Source organism: Dasypus novemcinctus, chromosome 3 (genome assembly GCF_030445035.2).
Source record: "Dasypus novemcinctus isolate mDasNov1 chromosome 3, mDasNov1.1.hap2, whole genome shotgun sequence".
Taxonomy (NCBI): Eukaryota; Metazoa; Chordata; class Mammalia; order Cingulata; family Dasypodidae; genus Dasypus; species Dasypus novemcinctus.
The window spans coordinates 158,324,430-158,341,537 of NC_080675.1; the positions used below are offsets into that span (position 1 = coordinate 158,324,430).

Genomic DNA, 17,108 nt, shown 5'->3' on the forward strand with positions numbered 1-17,108 from the left:
GCTGCGTCCACTGAACGCTGAAGTAGCGCACGGGAGTCGGCACTTTCTCCCAGAAATGCGCTCGAGGCAGCAGAATGGAACAGCTGCGCCTTACCTTGGTAGGGTTGGGGTGGCAGGTGTTGGGAGTGAGTTGTTTCAATGAATGACCTTGCTCAATATGGGATATTCAAGCTTTCCTTGATTTCTTTTTAAACTCAGTAAGGCGTGCTGGTCGCTCCAGAGATTTGGGGCTATGAAACACCCCTGCCCAGCGTCAAGATGACAGTTGATAAGCGCATAACCGTAAGATGTGGGAAACAACAAAGGGAGTGAGGGGAAATGGGAGCCCTGGGGAGATCAATAAACCGAGAGGGGGAGGAGCGAGCCGTCAAGCAACAGATCCCCAGGTGGGACCCATTACTCGGCTTCTGCATAAAGCCAAGTCCTTAAATGCTCTCAGATGTGTATAACGGGGGATTTATATTTTCTTTGCCAACAAAATAAATGTTCCAAGATGGTGAACAGTGGTATCGTTTGGAAAGATTGTGTAACCTAATCACTAGCTTTGTCAACTTCCTCTGCACTTCCTCCCACCTGAGGCCGGCATGGTGGGGTGCTGTGGTAAGAGGGTGCTCAAACCAGGTGATCCCAAGCCCTCATGCTCCACAAAGGTTCTCCTGGGGCTGCTGGGTGGGAGCAGAAGAGTGGACTTCCAGCCCTCTGCCCCTGCATCCGCACAAGTAGCTGCACCCTTCCCTGCCGTATGTATTAGAGTATCACAGGAAGAACCCCTTTTATTCCAAATGTAGAGTGCCATGGAAGAATAAAAGGAGTTCTGCTTAAAAACAACAACAAAACCTGAAAATCACTGGCGCCCTGGTGTTTGCATCCTTTTTGCAAGTTGCTCTTTCTACTCAGTAGTGTGCTTTTGAAGTGTAACCATGTAAATAGAGTTCAATCATTGAATGAATTGCAGTATGTTCATTCCCCTGCTGATAGATATTTACATGGTTCCCCATTTTTCACCTTTTCAAATAATGCTTCAATGGACTCGAAGGTATTTTATATATATATATATAGAAAATGATGGACAGTGCCCTCTAAGCTGGGCCAGGATGGAGGGGACAACAGGAGGGGCTGATGGAGAGCGAGGGGGTAGTGGGCTGCAAGGAGGTCACAGGGCCAGGGGTGGGTGAGCTGGAGGACCCCAGGCAGCAGAGAGTAATCGGTGATAAGGCCCTGGATGTGACCCGCTGGGGAGGGAGCCTTTAAACCTGGGAGGCCAAGGTCTTTCACTGGGTGTGGTGAGTTTGCCCCTTCAGCTCCACTGTGCATCCTTCTCAGCCCTCCCCTGCCTCCGAGGCTGACCTTTAAGTCCTGAGTCCGTGGCACCCTTGCCCTCCGGCTGGAGGGCACCCAAGGAGCCTGGACAGGGGAGGAGAGGGAGGATGGGTGTTTGTCCCCCCACCCCTCCCCAGGAGGCCACTGCAAGTGGGCTGTGTCCCTGCACGGAGGGCTGCAGCTCCCTCTTGTACGGTGCATCTTTCCCCTTCAGCAAAGTCTCCCTGCCTGACTCTACCTGCTGGGAAGGTAAAGCATCTGCTGTTGTACCCTGGGGTACTGCACTCCCCTCCTTGGGTTTCCTCCTTGTGAAGAATCCTCTTACTGCACTCTCCCCTAGGAACCCGTCTGAGCGTGCCATCTCTTTCTTGCCTGACACGTGCAGGCCAAACTGCAGGGATACTGAAATCACCAAAAAGGGTGCAGTGGTCAGGGTCGAGAGAAAGGCAGAAAACCCAGGCTAATGCCTAGTGAGGGGCAGTGTCTCCAAGTTTATATAAAACTACCCCATATTTGGGTGGTTTGTCTGGGAACACTCCTTTAAAACCGAAAACCCTGCCTGATTTCTTTGTGAATTTGTCATGTTGGCACCATATCTGACGTGTAGAAAGCATTTTTGAAATAAAGTGAATTGGACTGAAGTAAATTAAACTGAATTGAATTGAATTTTACTGAATAAATGAGATGCTAATTTTGTACATTTTAAATATCATGGGTGCCCCTACCCCTAACCTGCCAGCATATAGTTTTCAGAAGCCTCATGAACATCAAACAATAAATAAGATCAGTGATTCCATAGCTGAAATGAACACTGAATAAATGTTAACTTATATTAGCATCTCATGCCAAAAAAAATGTCATAGTTACATAAATTTCATGATAAATTCAGATCCTCCTAAACTTTCAAGACCAATTTTCCTGACACTTGGGGGCTTTTGTTCTTAGAAAACTTTGCTTCCTGTCTCCAAGGCCAAAAGCAACTTGTAGAACTTTCAGAACATGCAGTTATTTGCTTAAAAAGTAACTTTGGTAGACACAAATCTATTACATTTCCTCAAATTATAATATTGAATAGAAACAATATAAAACCTCTTTTGAATTAGAATTTGAGTTTTCTTTAGGAGGCACCAGAAACCAAACTCAGGACCTCCTGTGTGGGAGGCAGGCACTCAACTGCTTGAGCCACATCCGCTCCCCTGGAATTTGAGGTTTAGTCTTTTTAAAATACTGCTAAGTTAAAAGTTTTTGCAACTTTTAGGAGTTAAATCTTTTCTGGCATCCCATCATGATTGCTCTTCTCAAATAGTTGATTATAGAAATAGTTAACCAAAGGGAAACACCAAGTAAATATGACTTGATTTATATTTGTCCTTTTGGGGGTGGAAGGGGGAGAGGCTTTTCTTCTCTCTCTTCTCCTAAACACTGACTCTAACACTGTCTTCTAACAGTGATAGCTTTATTCCATCCCCCACATGTATGTCTGTACCTGTGCAAATAGGAGTTGAACTTAGGAGTGCCCATAATTTGAAAAGCATTTCAAGTCAGAGCTAAAGATTGGGCCTATCAGGCTAAATCAAAGACTCTGACTAATCTGGGGATCGCTGAAATTGCTTATTCAATTTATTGATAGTCTAGAATTGAAATGTAACTTTAAAGCTAAGGGTATTGTTAGCATTCGTGAATAAGAAATTCTGATTGTTGTGACATAGCAATAAAAATGATGACCAGGAATCTTGTTTCGGAAGTGCCCAGGTCATAAGACGCCTGGAGCCAGGAGCTCAGCTGATCTCAACAAATGGCGAAGGAGGCATCAGTCCTGAGCCAAAGATCATACCTCCATCCTGGAGTCCCCTCTCAGAAATGCATTCAGTTGGTCATGGAGGAGCAGGTCTCGATTCTGTGACTTTGCTCTCTCACCTTTGGGCTGAAGGCAGATGCTCTTGTGATGGGGCGTTGTCGCCTCTGCCAGCTCCTGTTGATTAGCTGTGGCTTACCGGATCTGGATCAGGGTGCTCTGGGGGAGGCCAGGGGGTGGAGGGGGCATGCATAGGGCAGAAGGAATGGCAGCATTTATGACCTGGTAGAAAAGCAGAATTTGAAGCCAGAGTATTTCCACCTGCATCTCCACCCCACCCCGTATTAGCTGTGAGATCTCGGGCAAATTACCCATTCAGCAACTTCTGTTTTCTCTTCTGTAAAATGTAACATAATGAAAATTGTCATAAAAATGAATTTATATCACAAAAAAAAAAAAAAAAACCCACGAAAAACTTAGTAACCTAAAAAGTACAACTTAAATCCTAGTTGTTGCTAGTTTTTTGTTGTTGTTTTGTGGGGGGTTTTGCCTATCACTATCTAGTGTTTCCCTTCTTTAATAAACTCATAGTATTTTAGTATTACTTTAAATTATTCTTATTCACTGGCAATTAATTGTAGACCACCTACCCTTTCATATTAGTGGAATGGATTTCACCATATTTTATCTTCCTGTAGTTCCCACTTTTTCTAGCCCATACCTTGCCTATAGGAGGTAATCTGTATCTGTTTAGTCAATGAATGTGACTATATTACTAATGGTATTTTTTGTTTGTTTTGTTTTGTTTTGGGTTTACTAATGGTTTTTTAAAAACTCCAAGTGTTGGCAGGCAGATGAATAGTAACTTGATCTTTTTATTTGAAGGGATGTATTTTATATTATCACTAGGTCATCATCATTATTTTATGTTCATAGGATCACAGATTTTTTAATGATTCTCTTAGTGATGGGCCCTGGTTGCAGCCTCAGGCCCTTGGCGCTCAGCCTAGAGCTCAGTCTGCTCTACTGTGCTGCTGAAATCCAGCTCTCCCAGGAGCTGATGGTGCCTCCACCTAAATGATCTCTTCCTGCCTGTGGAAAGTCCCTTGGCTTCCTGCTCATCACTAGGACTGTTAGCTCAGAGCCTCGCTGCCAAGTTACGTCCCCGTGCTCATTTCTTCTCTTTGTGATGGCAGGCGCACTTCGTGGTCCTGGGGAAAAACCCCAGTCAAGAGGAGGTAGCTGACTCCGCACACTGTATAGCCCGAGCTGCCGTCGCTTCCAGGAGGCCCGAGCACTGCGGTGAGAGCAAGCCTTCGGGGATGGAGGGCTCCCAGGCTCCCCTGGGTCCCGCCCACAGTGGGTCTGTGACCTCACAGCCCGCGGGGTGGGTGAGTGGGTGGCTGCCGCTGCCCCTGGGCCCTCCTGAGCAACCTCGTCACGTCGCCTGATGATTGTGGTTGTGTCCCTTGTCGCTTTCATCAGCCTCCTTTGGCTTTAAACCCTGGATAGTCCTCCTGTAATCTTTTACTTTTTAATACAGCTACTTTCTTCCAAAGGCAGCTATTAAGAGTCCCAGTCAATCTGTGCTGGGCTCACGGGGAAATCTGCTCTGCTTTCAAAGGTGATCTATTTTTAAAGATTGTTGTGGAGCTACTGTGGCAACAGAGCTGGCAGGTCGCAGGGTCAGCCTCGACTCCCACAGGGCTGAGCTTTCAATAAGGAGTGACAGTTTCAGGATTGCAAAAGGAAGTGGCCATTTATGTGACTCATGGTTTTTCTTGGCCCCATGAAATAGGTAGAGCAGTCGACTTTGGGAATTCCTCTTTTTTTACTTTTTATTTTAGTAACGTATATGCAACTCAAATTTTCCTGTTTTTACCACTTTCAAGTGTACAATTCAGGGGCATTAATTACATTCACAGTATTATGTTACTATCTCCATTATCCATTATCCATACTTTTTCATCATCTCGAACAGAAACTCTGCATCCACTAAGCAGTAATCATCCTTCCCCTGCCCTCCGCCCTGACCCCTGGAAACCCTATAATCTACTGTCTATCTCTATGAAATTTGCTTTTTCTGGTATTCATATAAGGCAGATCAAACAATATTATTCTTTTTGTGTCTGGCTTATTTCACTCAATATGGATGTCTACAGTGTTCATCCATGATGAGAGCTTCATTCCTTTTCACAGATGAATAATAGTCCATTGTACGGCTATACCACATTTTGTTTATCCACTCATCTGTTGATGGACACTTGGCTTGCTTCCACCTGTTGGCTATTGTGAATAGTGCTGCTATAAACATTGGTGTACAAATACTTTCTCAGGTCTCAGTTATTTTGAGTAAATACCAAGACGTGGAATTGCAGGGTCCCATGTTATTCTATGTTAACCTTTTTGAGAAACCACCAAACTAATTTCCACAGTAGCTGCACCATTTTACAGTCCCACCAACAATGTGTAAGGTTTCCAATTTTTCCATATCCTTTCCAACACATATTATTTTCTATATTTGTTTTTGTTGTCATTGTTTGTTTAATAATAGCCATCCTAGTGGGTGTGACATGGTCTCTCATGTTTAGGAACTCACCATCCTGGGCTCAGTGCATATGATATGCCTCCACTGACAGCACACATTCCAGTGGCAATATTTTTGGCCAGAATAGTCAGAAACAGTATAACTCATACAGAAGACCTAGGAGTGTATTCCAAGGTGTCAGATATTTTAAAAATCCTATACTGAATTAAATAATCCCCAGTGTACCAGAAAGCATAAAATAGAGATTTTGGGTTCTGGAAGCAATAGCTGGGTGAAAAGAAGGACGCCTGGCCCATGGGGGAGAAGGAGGGGTGTCTCAGTGAGCAGCCTTGTCTGCAGAGGACCCTGGCCAGGGCTGGTGGCTGCAGTCCAGGTAGAAGCGGTGGAGGGGGTGCCAGTGCTCACACATCCATCCACTGTACTTTGTAGACCTCTCATCCTGGCCTCCTGGAGCTTTGAGCACCTTTTAGAGCTGGGGATCCTGACTAGGGATGGAGAGAGGAGGCAAGAGACCTTTCTTTTTTTTTTAAAGATTATTTTTTTTTTTAGTTAATTCCCCCCCCCCCCCCCCCCCCCCGGTTATCTGTCCCCTGGTTGTCTGTTCTCTGTGTAATTTGCTGCGTCTTGTTTCTTTGTTGTTTCTTTGTCCACTTCTGTTGTCGTCAGCAGCACGGGAAGTGTGGGCGGCGCCATTCCTGGGCAGGCGCACTTTTCTTTCGCGCTGGGCGGCTCTCCTTACGGGTGCACTCCTTGCGCGTGGGGCTCCCCTACGCGGGGGACACCCCTGCATGGCAGGGCACTCCTTGCGCGCATCAGCACTGCGCATGGGCCAGCTCCACACAGGTCAAGGAGGCCCGGGGTTTGAACCGAGGACCTCCCATGTGGTAGACGGACGCCCTAACCACTGGGCCAAGTCCGTTTCCCCAAGAGACCTTTCTGATCCTCCCTTCCTAGAACATGCCACAGTAACAATCAGGTTTTCCTTCAGCGCTTTCAAAGAACCAACATTTTGATAGCTCATTGGTGCCTAAAACTCCTTTAGTAGGGAAGAAGAAACTTCCATTCCACGGCTACTAAAACACCTAAAATACAAATTATGTTTGAAAGAAACCCCTAGATTAGCAGGAGTCACAGATCCAAATGTCTACAGTAACCAAGCTAGCAATGTGATTGGAGCAGGTGGTTATTAGAAAACTATAGCAGCCACAAGCAAAATTATAAATGGAGGCTAACACTTGACTTCAGTCTGAGAGAGGCAATACAGAGTTGTGGGGACTATGGCAAACTGAAGTGCCCGTACCCTGTTGAAACTGGTCAGCAGCTACTCAGTTCCACCCATTGCTGCCTGGTGGAATGCAGGCTCATGCTGGAAGATCTGCTTTTTCAAGGGAAAGCAGAAGTGTGGATTTTTAAAAAGTAAAATCTCTAATTTGCAATTGATGGTAACTAACCTAAATATATTGCAACCTCTGAGCAAGGCCAAACAAATGTGAGGGCTGACACTGTAACTTCTGAGCTGGAGAGCATGCATGTAAATAAGTGATTGTCAGAGCCTTCCTTCCTTTCAGTAGTGCTCATGGTTTAAGGTGATGGAAGCATCCCAAGCATTTAAATTAGTGGAATATGAGGGTATCTTTCAGATGGAGAAATTGAGGCACAAAGAGTTTAGGTAATTTGTCCAGTAAGTGGTAGAGATGTGAGCTCAGGAGGTCCATCCCCAGAGGCTCTTTACCACCTCACTGTATTACAGGGACCAGCCCTGCACCTGGCCCCTTCCTTTCCTTGCTCCTTTTCCCTTAGGCCCACCAAAGAGTTTGTGGCTTTGGGAGCAGACAAAGGATAGGAGAAGAGCAGAGGCAGAGAGAAAGCAGAGAGAAGGGGCGGAGTGCCAATGGGAAGAGGCAGGGGCCAAAAGCATGCACAGAGAAGCTCCCTCTCTGCCCCATGTCTCTCAGTAATTCAGAGCATTTGGTGACTTGCACCCAGAGAACAGACTTTGCAAGTCAGTGTTTGAAATATGTGAGACATGTAAAGGTAGAAGCCTAAGTAAACTTCTCCCAGGACAAGGGACAAATGCAATGGCCTTATAGATTAGGAAGGAGTGGTGGGTGCTGCTTGAGGCCTGGGGGATTGACTGCTTGAAACATAGGCAACAGATGATTGAGGAACTTGGAGCAAGAAGGAATCAGTCTAGTAACAACAACAATTGAACTCCAGCAACTGAGCAGGTGCTGCAAGATGTGGGCACTTTCATCTAATCCTTTTAACAACCCTTGGAAGTGGCCATGACATCCACCCCCTTGTGCAAACAAGGTAACACAGCCAGCTCTTTATACCAAGATGCTCCAGCAATCTGGAGAACCTTCTCACTCAATATTCATTGCTCTGCCCTCAAAAGGACAAAGCCCCAATTGGTCTGTAGGATGCTTCTAGACAGGCCTTTCTCAGATTCAGCATCTCTTAGTCATGCGGCGCTTGAAATGTCTATAACCTTGATGCTGCTAGGGAGAAAGCTTACTGGAACCTTCTAGGCAAGGAAATGCTAAGGAAAGAGGTTTAGCAGTAAAGTAGTTGGATCGAAAAGGCTGCTTATTGTCCAGCAGTAGCATGAAACACAGGAACATTTGCAACCAAGCGTGTCCTCACTCTTAAGACCTCAAACAAAACACCTAGATGGGCAAGTGAGAAATGAAGAAAAACAAGGGGAACCCCCAAATTATTTATACCACGTTCATCTAGTTTGAGCATCTCTGCTGTTGGGATCATTGCTCTTCTGTGGCAAATGTGGGAAAGGCCATGGAAAATGAGCCAGCTGGGCGAGCATTGTGTGTGTGTGTGTGTGTGTGGTAACATATATATAACATTAGTCATTTGAACCGCTCCTCTGTACAATTCAGTGGCATTGTTCTCACTCACAATGGAGGGCCACCATCACCACTGCCTACTCCCAGAACTTTTCCATCACTCCCAACAGAAACTTCGCCTGTTGAGCAATAGCTCCCTATTGCCCCGCCCTGGTGACCTCTAATCCCCTTTCTGTCTCTATGTATTTGCTTATCCCAGGTATTTCATATGAGTAACATCGTACAATATTTGTCCTTTTGTGTCTGGCTCATTTCACTCAATGTGGTGTCTTCTAGGGTCACCCCTGTTGTAGCAGGTGTCAGAACTTCCTTTTCACGGCTGAGTAATTTTCCATTGTATGTCCATACCACATTTGGTTCGTTCATTCATCTGTTGGTAGACTCGCGGGTTGTTTCTAACCAAGCTCTCATTTTGAGATAAAGGTTTTGTGACCCCCAAGGGCATCTAGGAGGGGTGGGCACAGCAAGTGTCGCCCAGGGTCCTAAGTGTGGGGCTGGCACAGTTAGGAGGCGATAGGCTGCACCCCGTCGCGAGCTTCAGTGGGCTGGGGCCCGGCGGGGGCATTCCCACTGTCTTTCAGGATACATGTTTTTCAGGTCAACTCTCTGTTACCCCAACAATTGGCTGCGGCCCCCATGCCAGAATGAGAGAAACCTACCCAGGGCTGAGGTTTTCCCAGGCCACTGCTGCCTCCAGCAGGGAGAAATGAAAGTGGCAAGCACTGGAACTTACCTTTGTCTAACAACAAAGAGGAGGCCAGATCCTTGGTGGCCTCACCCAGACCAGACTTTGCGACTGGCACTTTTTTGTCATTTCCAGTTCAGAATTCCCACCCGCTCCCCCAGAAGCAAAGCTGCATGGTCCACCATGCGCCAAGGAGAGCCACACACCCGGGAATCTCGGCATTGCTTAGCCCAGCCTGTGCCCGAGGACAGAAACTGTTCCTGTTTATGTCCCTCCCCACCACCACCACCCACCAAAAAAGAGAATCTTTAATGAGAAAAGTTTCTTGTTTGGAGATATTTCCATAGCCCGCCCGCCGAATGCCCATTGAAGGCATTGCCCTCTAACAAACCAAGAAGCAAGTGTTCCGGGCTCAGTGCTGGAGCTAATCCCTTTGCTCTTTGCCTCCCCCCCCTGCATTCCTGATACAGACAAAACTGCCCTAGAAGTCACGAAGGATTGTGATTGCATAAGGATTCCCAATTTGGGCTCCCGGAATATCACTAACCTGAGCCTGGCCAGCTTCCCAGAGCAGCCATAGACAAACTTGGTATGAACAGCTCTCCCCAGCCCTGCGAAGTGTTCAGGGCAACGCCTCGTGTTTATAACTCTTCTCCTAAAGGATATGAAAATGAAATGGCTCCGAGGCCAAGTACATTTCAGTGTAAACCTCTGAGCAGCAGAGTCCCCTTGAGCACAGACGGCCTTGTTTGGAAGTGGGCCCATCTGCAACCCGGCCTGGCCCAGTGCTAGAGGGAGAGAATGGGCCCTGCCTTGTCGGAGCCTCAGGGCAAGGGGCGGGTCCCTCACTAGCACCAGCCTCAGGAGTGTGGGGCCACCTCCCCAGGGCATAAATATATAAACCTCCCGGCACGACTCATCCTGGCCTCAGCCCACTTTTTACACAGACATAAAATACTGAAGGGTCTGCAGTGAGGCAGGAGTCTCGCGGACGTCTCCTCTGTTTTGCCGTATCCGATCCTCTCTTTCTCGCCGCCTCCGCCTGTGGCCTGCTTTCTCAGCACCCATGCTGGGCCCTGTCCTGCCCCTACCCCTTACCACGCTTACTGGGTCACTGATGCTTCTTGACCTTGTGGCCCCTTGTGGACACCGGTGCCTGGCTCCAGTGGGCTCCCGACTGGTAACAGGTGTCCTTCACCTTCCCGTTTTGCTCTGTAGCGGCCCCTGCTGCCTCCCTCACCTTACCTGCACCCCGAGGCCTCCCCCGCGGGGCTGGGATGCCGTCCTGTGGGGGAGGGAGCTGAACCACAGCTGGCTACACCCACCCGCCTCTCTCACCCTTTGTCCTCTTTCCTCACTCACGTCATCCCTCCTCGGCCTTCCCACCCTCCTCCAGCCCTGTGTGCTCTGAAAGTCCCTTCCTCAGCTCCAACTCAAGGCCCTTTTCTGATTATAAAATGCCCATCCACCCGAGTGTGGCCCACCCGTGGGTCCACCAAAGCCAGAGGTCAGCACCCATGCCTGCCCTGCAGGCTCTCAGGGTCCAAGGCCAGGAAGCAGAAACAGAGCAGAGAGGGGCGGAGCTGGAAGGTGAAAAGTGCGGCCTCCTGCTCTGGTTTCCCACCACTACTATGAGGATCCCCTCTGAGAAACTTCCATCTGCCCCCGGAAGGTACCCTAGAGCTCATCCTGGGTAGAGGATTAGGGGTCAAAGGCATGTCCAGGTTCACGCAGCAGGTGAGAAGCAAAGCCAGGCCTGGGAGGGAACCCCCAGCACTTCCTCCTCCTCATATTCTGGAGCCTGTGCTTGGGTGTGGGCAGCGGAGGCAGAGGATGGAAGGGGCGCCCTGTCCCTGCCCCAGAGCCCAGGCTCTTCATCTGCTCTTCACAGAGGGAAATGGGGCGGGACGGAAACATTGAGAAGCAGTGCTCCCAAATCGCCCACGAGCAGCATGAGGGCGGCTTGGTCCTCTCCCCATGGGGCTAAAATGCATAAGCTTTAGGGCAACCACGTCCGGAGCCTCAGGCTTTTCCACTTTTGTGCTGGCTGATAATTTTGTGTTAGGACATTCTCAGGAAAGCCTACCTTGTTTATCACTTGACTTGTCTTCAAAAAAGATTTCTGGGAGCCAATGTGGCTCAGTGGTTAAGCACCGGCTTCCCACAGATGAGGTCCGGTTTTCAATCCCCAGCCCTGGTACCTCCAAAAAAAAGGGATTTTCAAGGCAGCTTACTGAAAATGCATGTTCTTCTATCATTGGAGCACTGGGCTCTGCGGGAGTGGCCCTGAGTGAGATACGGAGTCTGGGGGCTCCTGCTGGGGACCAAACCCCTCACCAGGCCCTCAGGGTGTCAGGCTCTGCAGGCACTTTCTGTACATCCTTCCGTGTAAGCCTCACGAGGCCACTCCCCGAAGCTGTCTCGCAGGCCTGCCTCCCAAAGAGGGTCTCCTGGGTGAGGAGAGAACTGGTCCTTGCTCAGTTCACCTTCGGGCTTCAGCCGAAGCAGACAGCAGCCTGTGCAGAACTGGGAGACCCCTGCAGGGTCTAAACGGATTCGGCTGTTTGCCCCTGCCTGAGCTCCTCTGGCTTAACAGCTGGCTAGGACTTGAGACTTTCCGTTTTTAAACTCCCTGGGGTTCTGAATGCGTTTGCATTTAGTACAGGGCAGAGAGTATTTTCCAAGACTGTCATAAAAGCTCATTGTCACGTTGTACATGGAGGCCTCTCTCTTAATGAAAGCTGTCCTCACTTGTTCTAACTCCTCCAGACTTAGGACAGCCTCGGGGAAATGTGTCCAGGGTTGCTGGAATTTATTTTAATTTAAAGACTCCTGACCTCCAGTCTGCCAAATTGTGATCCTGCATTCCTTTTGCTCTGTGAATGAGGCCTTGCTTTCTTTAGCCAATATCTGTATATCTTCAACAGTCTTCCAGAGCCTCTAGGAAGGGCATGGCTCTGGAGCCCGTTCTGAGCCCTCTGCAGAGAGGGAAAAGCCACTGGGCCACACTGTCTCCCTTGCTCTGACTCACAGACAAATGAAATGTTCTACTGGAGGGAAAGATTAATGGGCTCTGAACACCTGTGCTGCTGGGGCTCGGCTTTACAGGCTAAGTCATGCTCCCGTGTTTGAGCAAATGACCTCATCTCTTGCTTAGGCCATTGGTGTCAGGTTGTGGATGATTCTAGAGTGTTTTTTAAAGTTAGGAATGGCCGTGTGTAATGCTCCAACTGTGCCTCTTTGTGCACCTCCACCCCATGGCAGGGCATGAGGCCCAGGCTGGGATCCCCAGGGCGATGACTTCTTGTCTTTCCGAAATCCTGTTGTCACTTTTCCCAGGTGGACCTGAGATGTCCACCCCCAGGAGAATAAATACTGCTCACCAAGAATTCAGCTCTGTTTTTGTAATCAGACTAAATTTGCTGTCAAAGATGAATCATGTGGTTTATGGTTTATTGTTCACAAAGTTAATTTGGGGGATTGGGAAATAAGTCAGGGTCTTGCAAGAGAGTTTTCCTGTATCCCAGATAAAGACAAAAGTGGTTTCAAGTTTACAGGCAGGAAGTGCACCCACTGTGGATGCACTCGACCTTCCTCGGTTCCTGAGCTCAAGGCTGTTTTGATATACCAGGGCCCTGGCATGAGTTTATAGATCCTGATATGTGATGGACTTGTGTGTCACAACAGCTGTCATCCCCCTTCAATGGAGACCTTCCAGGGACAGCAATTGGGAAAACCCAGAACTTTAGAGAAGCTGGGGACTCAAAAATGAAGGGAAGAAGCTGGGAAGCAGCCACAGTTAAGAGGACAGAGTCTCAGGGAGGGCCCATCACCATCTTACCACACTGCCACATGACCTTCGGTTAAGTAATAAATCCCTTCCTCGCTCCCCTCCCTTCCTTCCTCGCTCACTTCCACTCTGTCTTCCAAAGATTCCTATGTGTTAGCAAGCATCCTCTTTGGAAAATATGAGTAGGCCTGAATTAGAGTTTATGAGCCATTTACATACTAGTTTGAATTAGCCCAAGCAGCTCCCTTTCTCACAGCATCTCCTTGAGATTAGCTGCATGAGGGAAAGGAGACGCTGCACTGGAGTCTAGAGGACCAGCCTACATGGGGGGTGCAGAAAGGATGGCGGTAATAAGGCAGCACGAGACCACCCAGAGAAGGAACAGTGAGAGGTGAGAGAACATCACAAGGAAAGGGTTAGAAAGGTGTCCCATGTGACTGCCTGAACCTGTGTCTCAGAGCCTGGCTGCTAACCCTGGAGAGGACAGAAAACACTTCCCATCCCTTGTGGCCTCTCCTTTTCCTCCAACAGGGGCACTGCCTGCCAAAGTCCAAGGTCTGAATCTCAGGTCAGTGCACATTCAGCCCCAACGCCTTCCCACCCCCTCACATCCTACGGTCTTTATAGTCAGGGCCGACATCCAGGGAGAAGAAACAAAACTTGGAAAGAAGGGCTCTGTCACAATCTTTGGTTAATTCCTAATTGGCAACAAAAATATCAAGAGTACTCCACGCCCAAATATTCACATGAATTTTCAGACACAGGGTGTTCATTTCTGTGATGGCTTGAGAATCAACAAAATAAATGCCACATCATCCCCCCAACATTTGCTGTCATAAGATATTCAAGTAGTCAAAGTCAATACCAGTTTGAGCATTAAATCTGTACTGTTATGTTATCTCCCATGAGCCAGCCGTGAGTAAAAGTGAGTAAAACACTTTCAGAATGGTAGAATCTTCTCCTACTAAGAGTAACCTCTGAGTGATACTCCAGAAATGCATCTGTTGGCCTGGCAGTGGACAGTCCTCTAAGGAAAGAGAAGGGCAGAGGAATACAAGTCCAGCGACTTTTGTCCAGTGACAGACTCCCATGGTGAGGCTGCAGAGCAGAGGCAGCCTGGCTCCAGAGCCTACCTTCTTTAGCACTCAGTCATCTGCCGACAAGAGCAACCACCCTCTGCAGGGCGGGTCCAAATCTTGGTGCTATTGTGTTCTGGAGAGCTGTGCTCGTTGGACCAGTGACCTGTAGCTCACTCACCTGGCTTCAACATCACAGTACGAGAAAAATAACGATGTTAAAATAGTAAAACACTAGCTAGCCTAACCAAGAACCTAGGAGGGAAGCACAGGTACAAACTTAGAAATGATAAAAGGGAAATAACCAAACAGAGGAAATTTAAAGAAGCAAAGATCATGCCTTACACAGCTCTATATAGTAAGACATTTTCCAAGTGGAAATGTCAAGTAGGCCTCTGTATCTATGGGTCATAATATTCCCCAACAAATTTTATGTGCTTGTCAAGTATTACCATGAGGTCATTTCCAGCAAGTGCTTCAGTGGATGTCCCACATATCCGGGGGTTGGCAAACTATTATCCACAGGCTAAACCTATCTCACCACTTACTTTTGTAAATAAAAGTTTATTGAAACACAGCCATGCTCACTCATTTATGTGTTGTCTGTGACTGCTTTTGTCCTTACAACAGTAGATGTGAGTCATGGCCACAGAATCTGTTGGCCCTATGTAAAACCTAAAATATTTGCTATCTGGCCCTTTACCAGAAAATCTCTGCTGACCCCTATGCGAGAACCCTATACTTTTTCCAGTTCCAGATGAGTTTCTATGTTAAGTTCTTGGTCCAGGACTTCCAAATCAAGTAGGTGGTGTAAATTGAGACCTCACTAAGGTGCATGCCCCCGGCACAGAGTCCCTGTTTCTTTCAGACCTTCTATTACTAGCCCTGGTCTTGAGGCCTCACCTTGAACCAATGAGGCTGTTCTTATCATTTTAGGGGTTCCTGGCTCTCCTGGTATTAATTTTCAGTTGCTGCATACTAAATTGCAGCTTAATAAATGGGTATGGGCCCATCTATTAGCTCACAGTCCTGTAGGTCAGAACTCTGGCACAGTAAGGCTGGGTTCTCTGCTCCAGCTAAAATTGAGATGTCACCCAGCTGCGGCTCTTCCTGTAATTAGCAGAATTCAGGTCCTCATAGTTGTAGAACAGAAGTGCTGAGCTTCTAGCTGTTGGCTTCTTAGCTCCTACTGGCCACTCTCAGGTCCTCGCACTGCAGCCCCCATACCCGCATCTTAGCACGAAGAGCCTCCTTCATGTCAATTGTCTCTAATGCTCTGAATCTCTCATGCTTCTGCTTCTGCCACCAGCCAGAGAAAAATCTCTGCTTTTAAAGACTCTGGTCATTAGGTTAGACCCACTGGATAAGCTTCCTTTCCTTAAGTTAACTGTGCCAATATCATAATCTAATGACACAAATTCCACCCACAGTCAAAGGCAAGAGGATTGTACATGGATGAAGGTCATTTGAGGGCACCTTGGAATCCTCCCCTTCTCACTGGCTCTGTGTAGCTTTCTACCACACTCAGGCCTTAGGCTTCATCTCCAGTCCTGCTCAAGTTTCTAAAACCCCAGTCCTTGTGGAATAGACCGTTTTATTCTAACACCATTGTAGACCATTCGACTTCAATTCCTATTCACTGTTCTGGCTTTTAGTTGCCTCTTCATTTCTATACTCAAGGTCTTCCATTTCTTGTTGTCAAGATCGGCAGGTATCTAAGGATATTTGTTGTTATATTATAACCAGTATGTTTGTATGTTTGGAGTGGTTGAGGTTTCTCCCCTCAGCAACCATATTTTCAAAAATTTTATTACAGAAGAGACCATTAAGGTAGGTGAGTCCTTGGGGTTCAACTACAGTGAAGAGCAGTCAGAGTTATAAGAATTACTGGTTAATCAGCCTGAAGATGTACCCATGTGCCCAAGTGTAGCAGAGAGTTTCCCCTTTTGTATTGGCTTTGCTTACTGTATCACTGGCAAAGCTAAGATGTGTGAGAACCAAGGAAGTAAACTGCTGTATGCTTCTAAGGCCTAAAGCCTTTCTAATAAAACAGGCAGATGAATGGGCAAAAAGGACATCTCCTTAACTGCTTTGTCTTGTTCAAATGCTTATTATTTTCAAATAGTCTACCACCAATAAGAGCATATGCATTCCATTTCCATTTCATATCCTCAAGCAGTTTTCAAAATTGGTTTTTACGATGCCTTTCTTCAGATGTGGCTGAGCAGTATTTTCAAGAAAGCCTGGCCAAGCTTAAGGATGCTGAAGGGATGGGAAGAGCCAAATTTCTTTCAATTCAGGATGAATTTTGCCATTTTCTGAAAATGACTGGACAAGAAGAGGTAAGTGAGTTTGAATCACATTTGACCAGTTATTTATGTGGGCAACCTACTTGATATCCAAAGGGCTCCTGCTTTACTCTGCACACATCCATTAAGCACCTACTATATGCTAGGTATGTGCTAGGACCCAGAGGGGCCCAGATAAATAAGGCCAGGTGGGTGCTCTTGGGCATCTCCAAGCTCCTTGCTTTCAGGAAACTGGAAAACTGTTTATGAGAACATAGGTGACATCTCTACCCTCAAAGGATCCCAAAAGACCAGAAACTTGAGAACCCAAATGACTGACCCTGCTTATCACCAGCCTGTGTTTTGTTTCTAATTCCTTTCTCCTTGTTTTGGTTAATGGATAGAATATATATATTTAATGAATACTACATAGAGCTCAAGTTACAGTCCACTTTTACCCCTGAACTGTGTAGGTATATTTTCCATGGCTTACAAAAATGGATGCAGACCCAGAGTTCAGATTCATTGGTAATTAAACCCTTGGGGTCTTATTCAATGCAAAGTCTAACAGCCACCAGAAAGCTACATACTAAAACTCAATTCATTTTTTTTTCCACTCTCATGTATCAAGGCAATTTGAGATGAAAAATTTATTAACCTGGTTGTTCTGTAGATCTTCCCTTCAGCCTTTTCCTAACCCTTACCATCTCACCCCAGCCTCAGTTGGGGTGGGCTTAAAGAG

General features: G+C 47.1%; 1 protein-coding gene across 2 annotated transcripts in view; it reads left to right on the forward strand.

The window, feature by feature from the left end:
* Positions 1–17,108, forward strand: part of TTC23 (tetratricopeptide repeat domain 23) — a 106,701-nt gene that overhangs the window by 68,854 nt on the left and 20,739 nt on the right. For both annotated transcript variants that reach the window (XM_004483893.4, XM_004483892.4), the window contains exons 7-8: positions 4,312–4,417; positions 16,293–16,420. In XM_004483893.4, the coding sequence (XP_004483950.1) occupies positions 4,312–4,417; positions 16,293–16,420 (234 nt within the window). The remainder of the gene's footprint in view (positions 1–4,311; positions 4,418–16,292; positions 16,421–17,108) is intronic.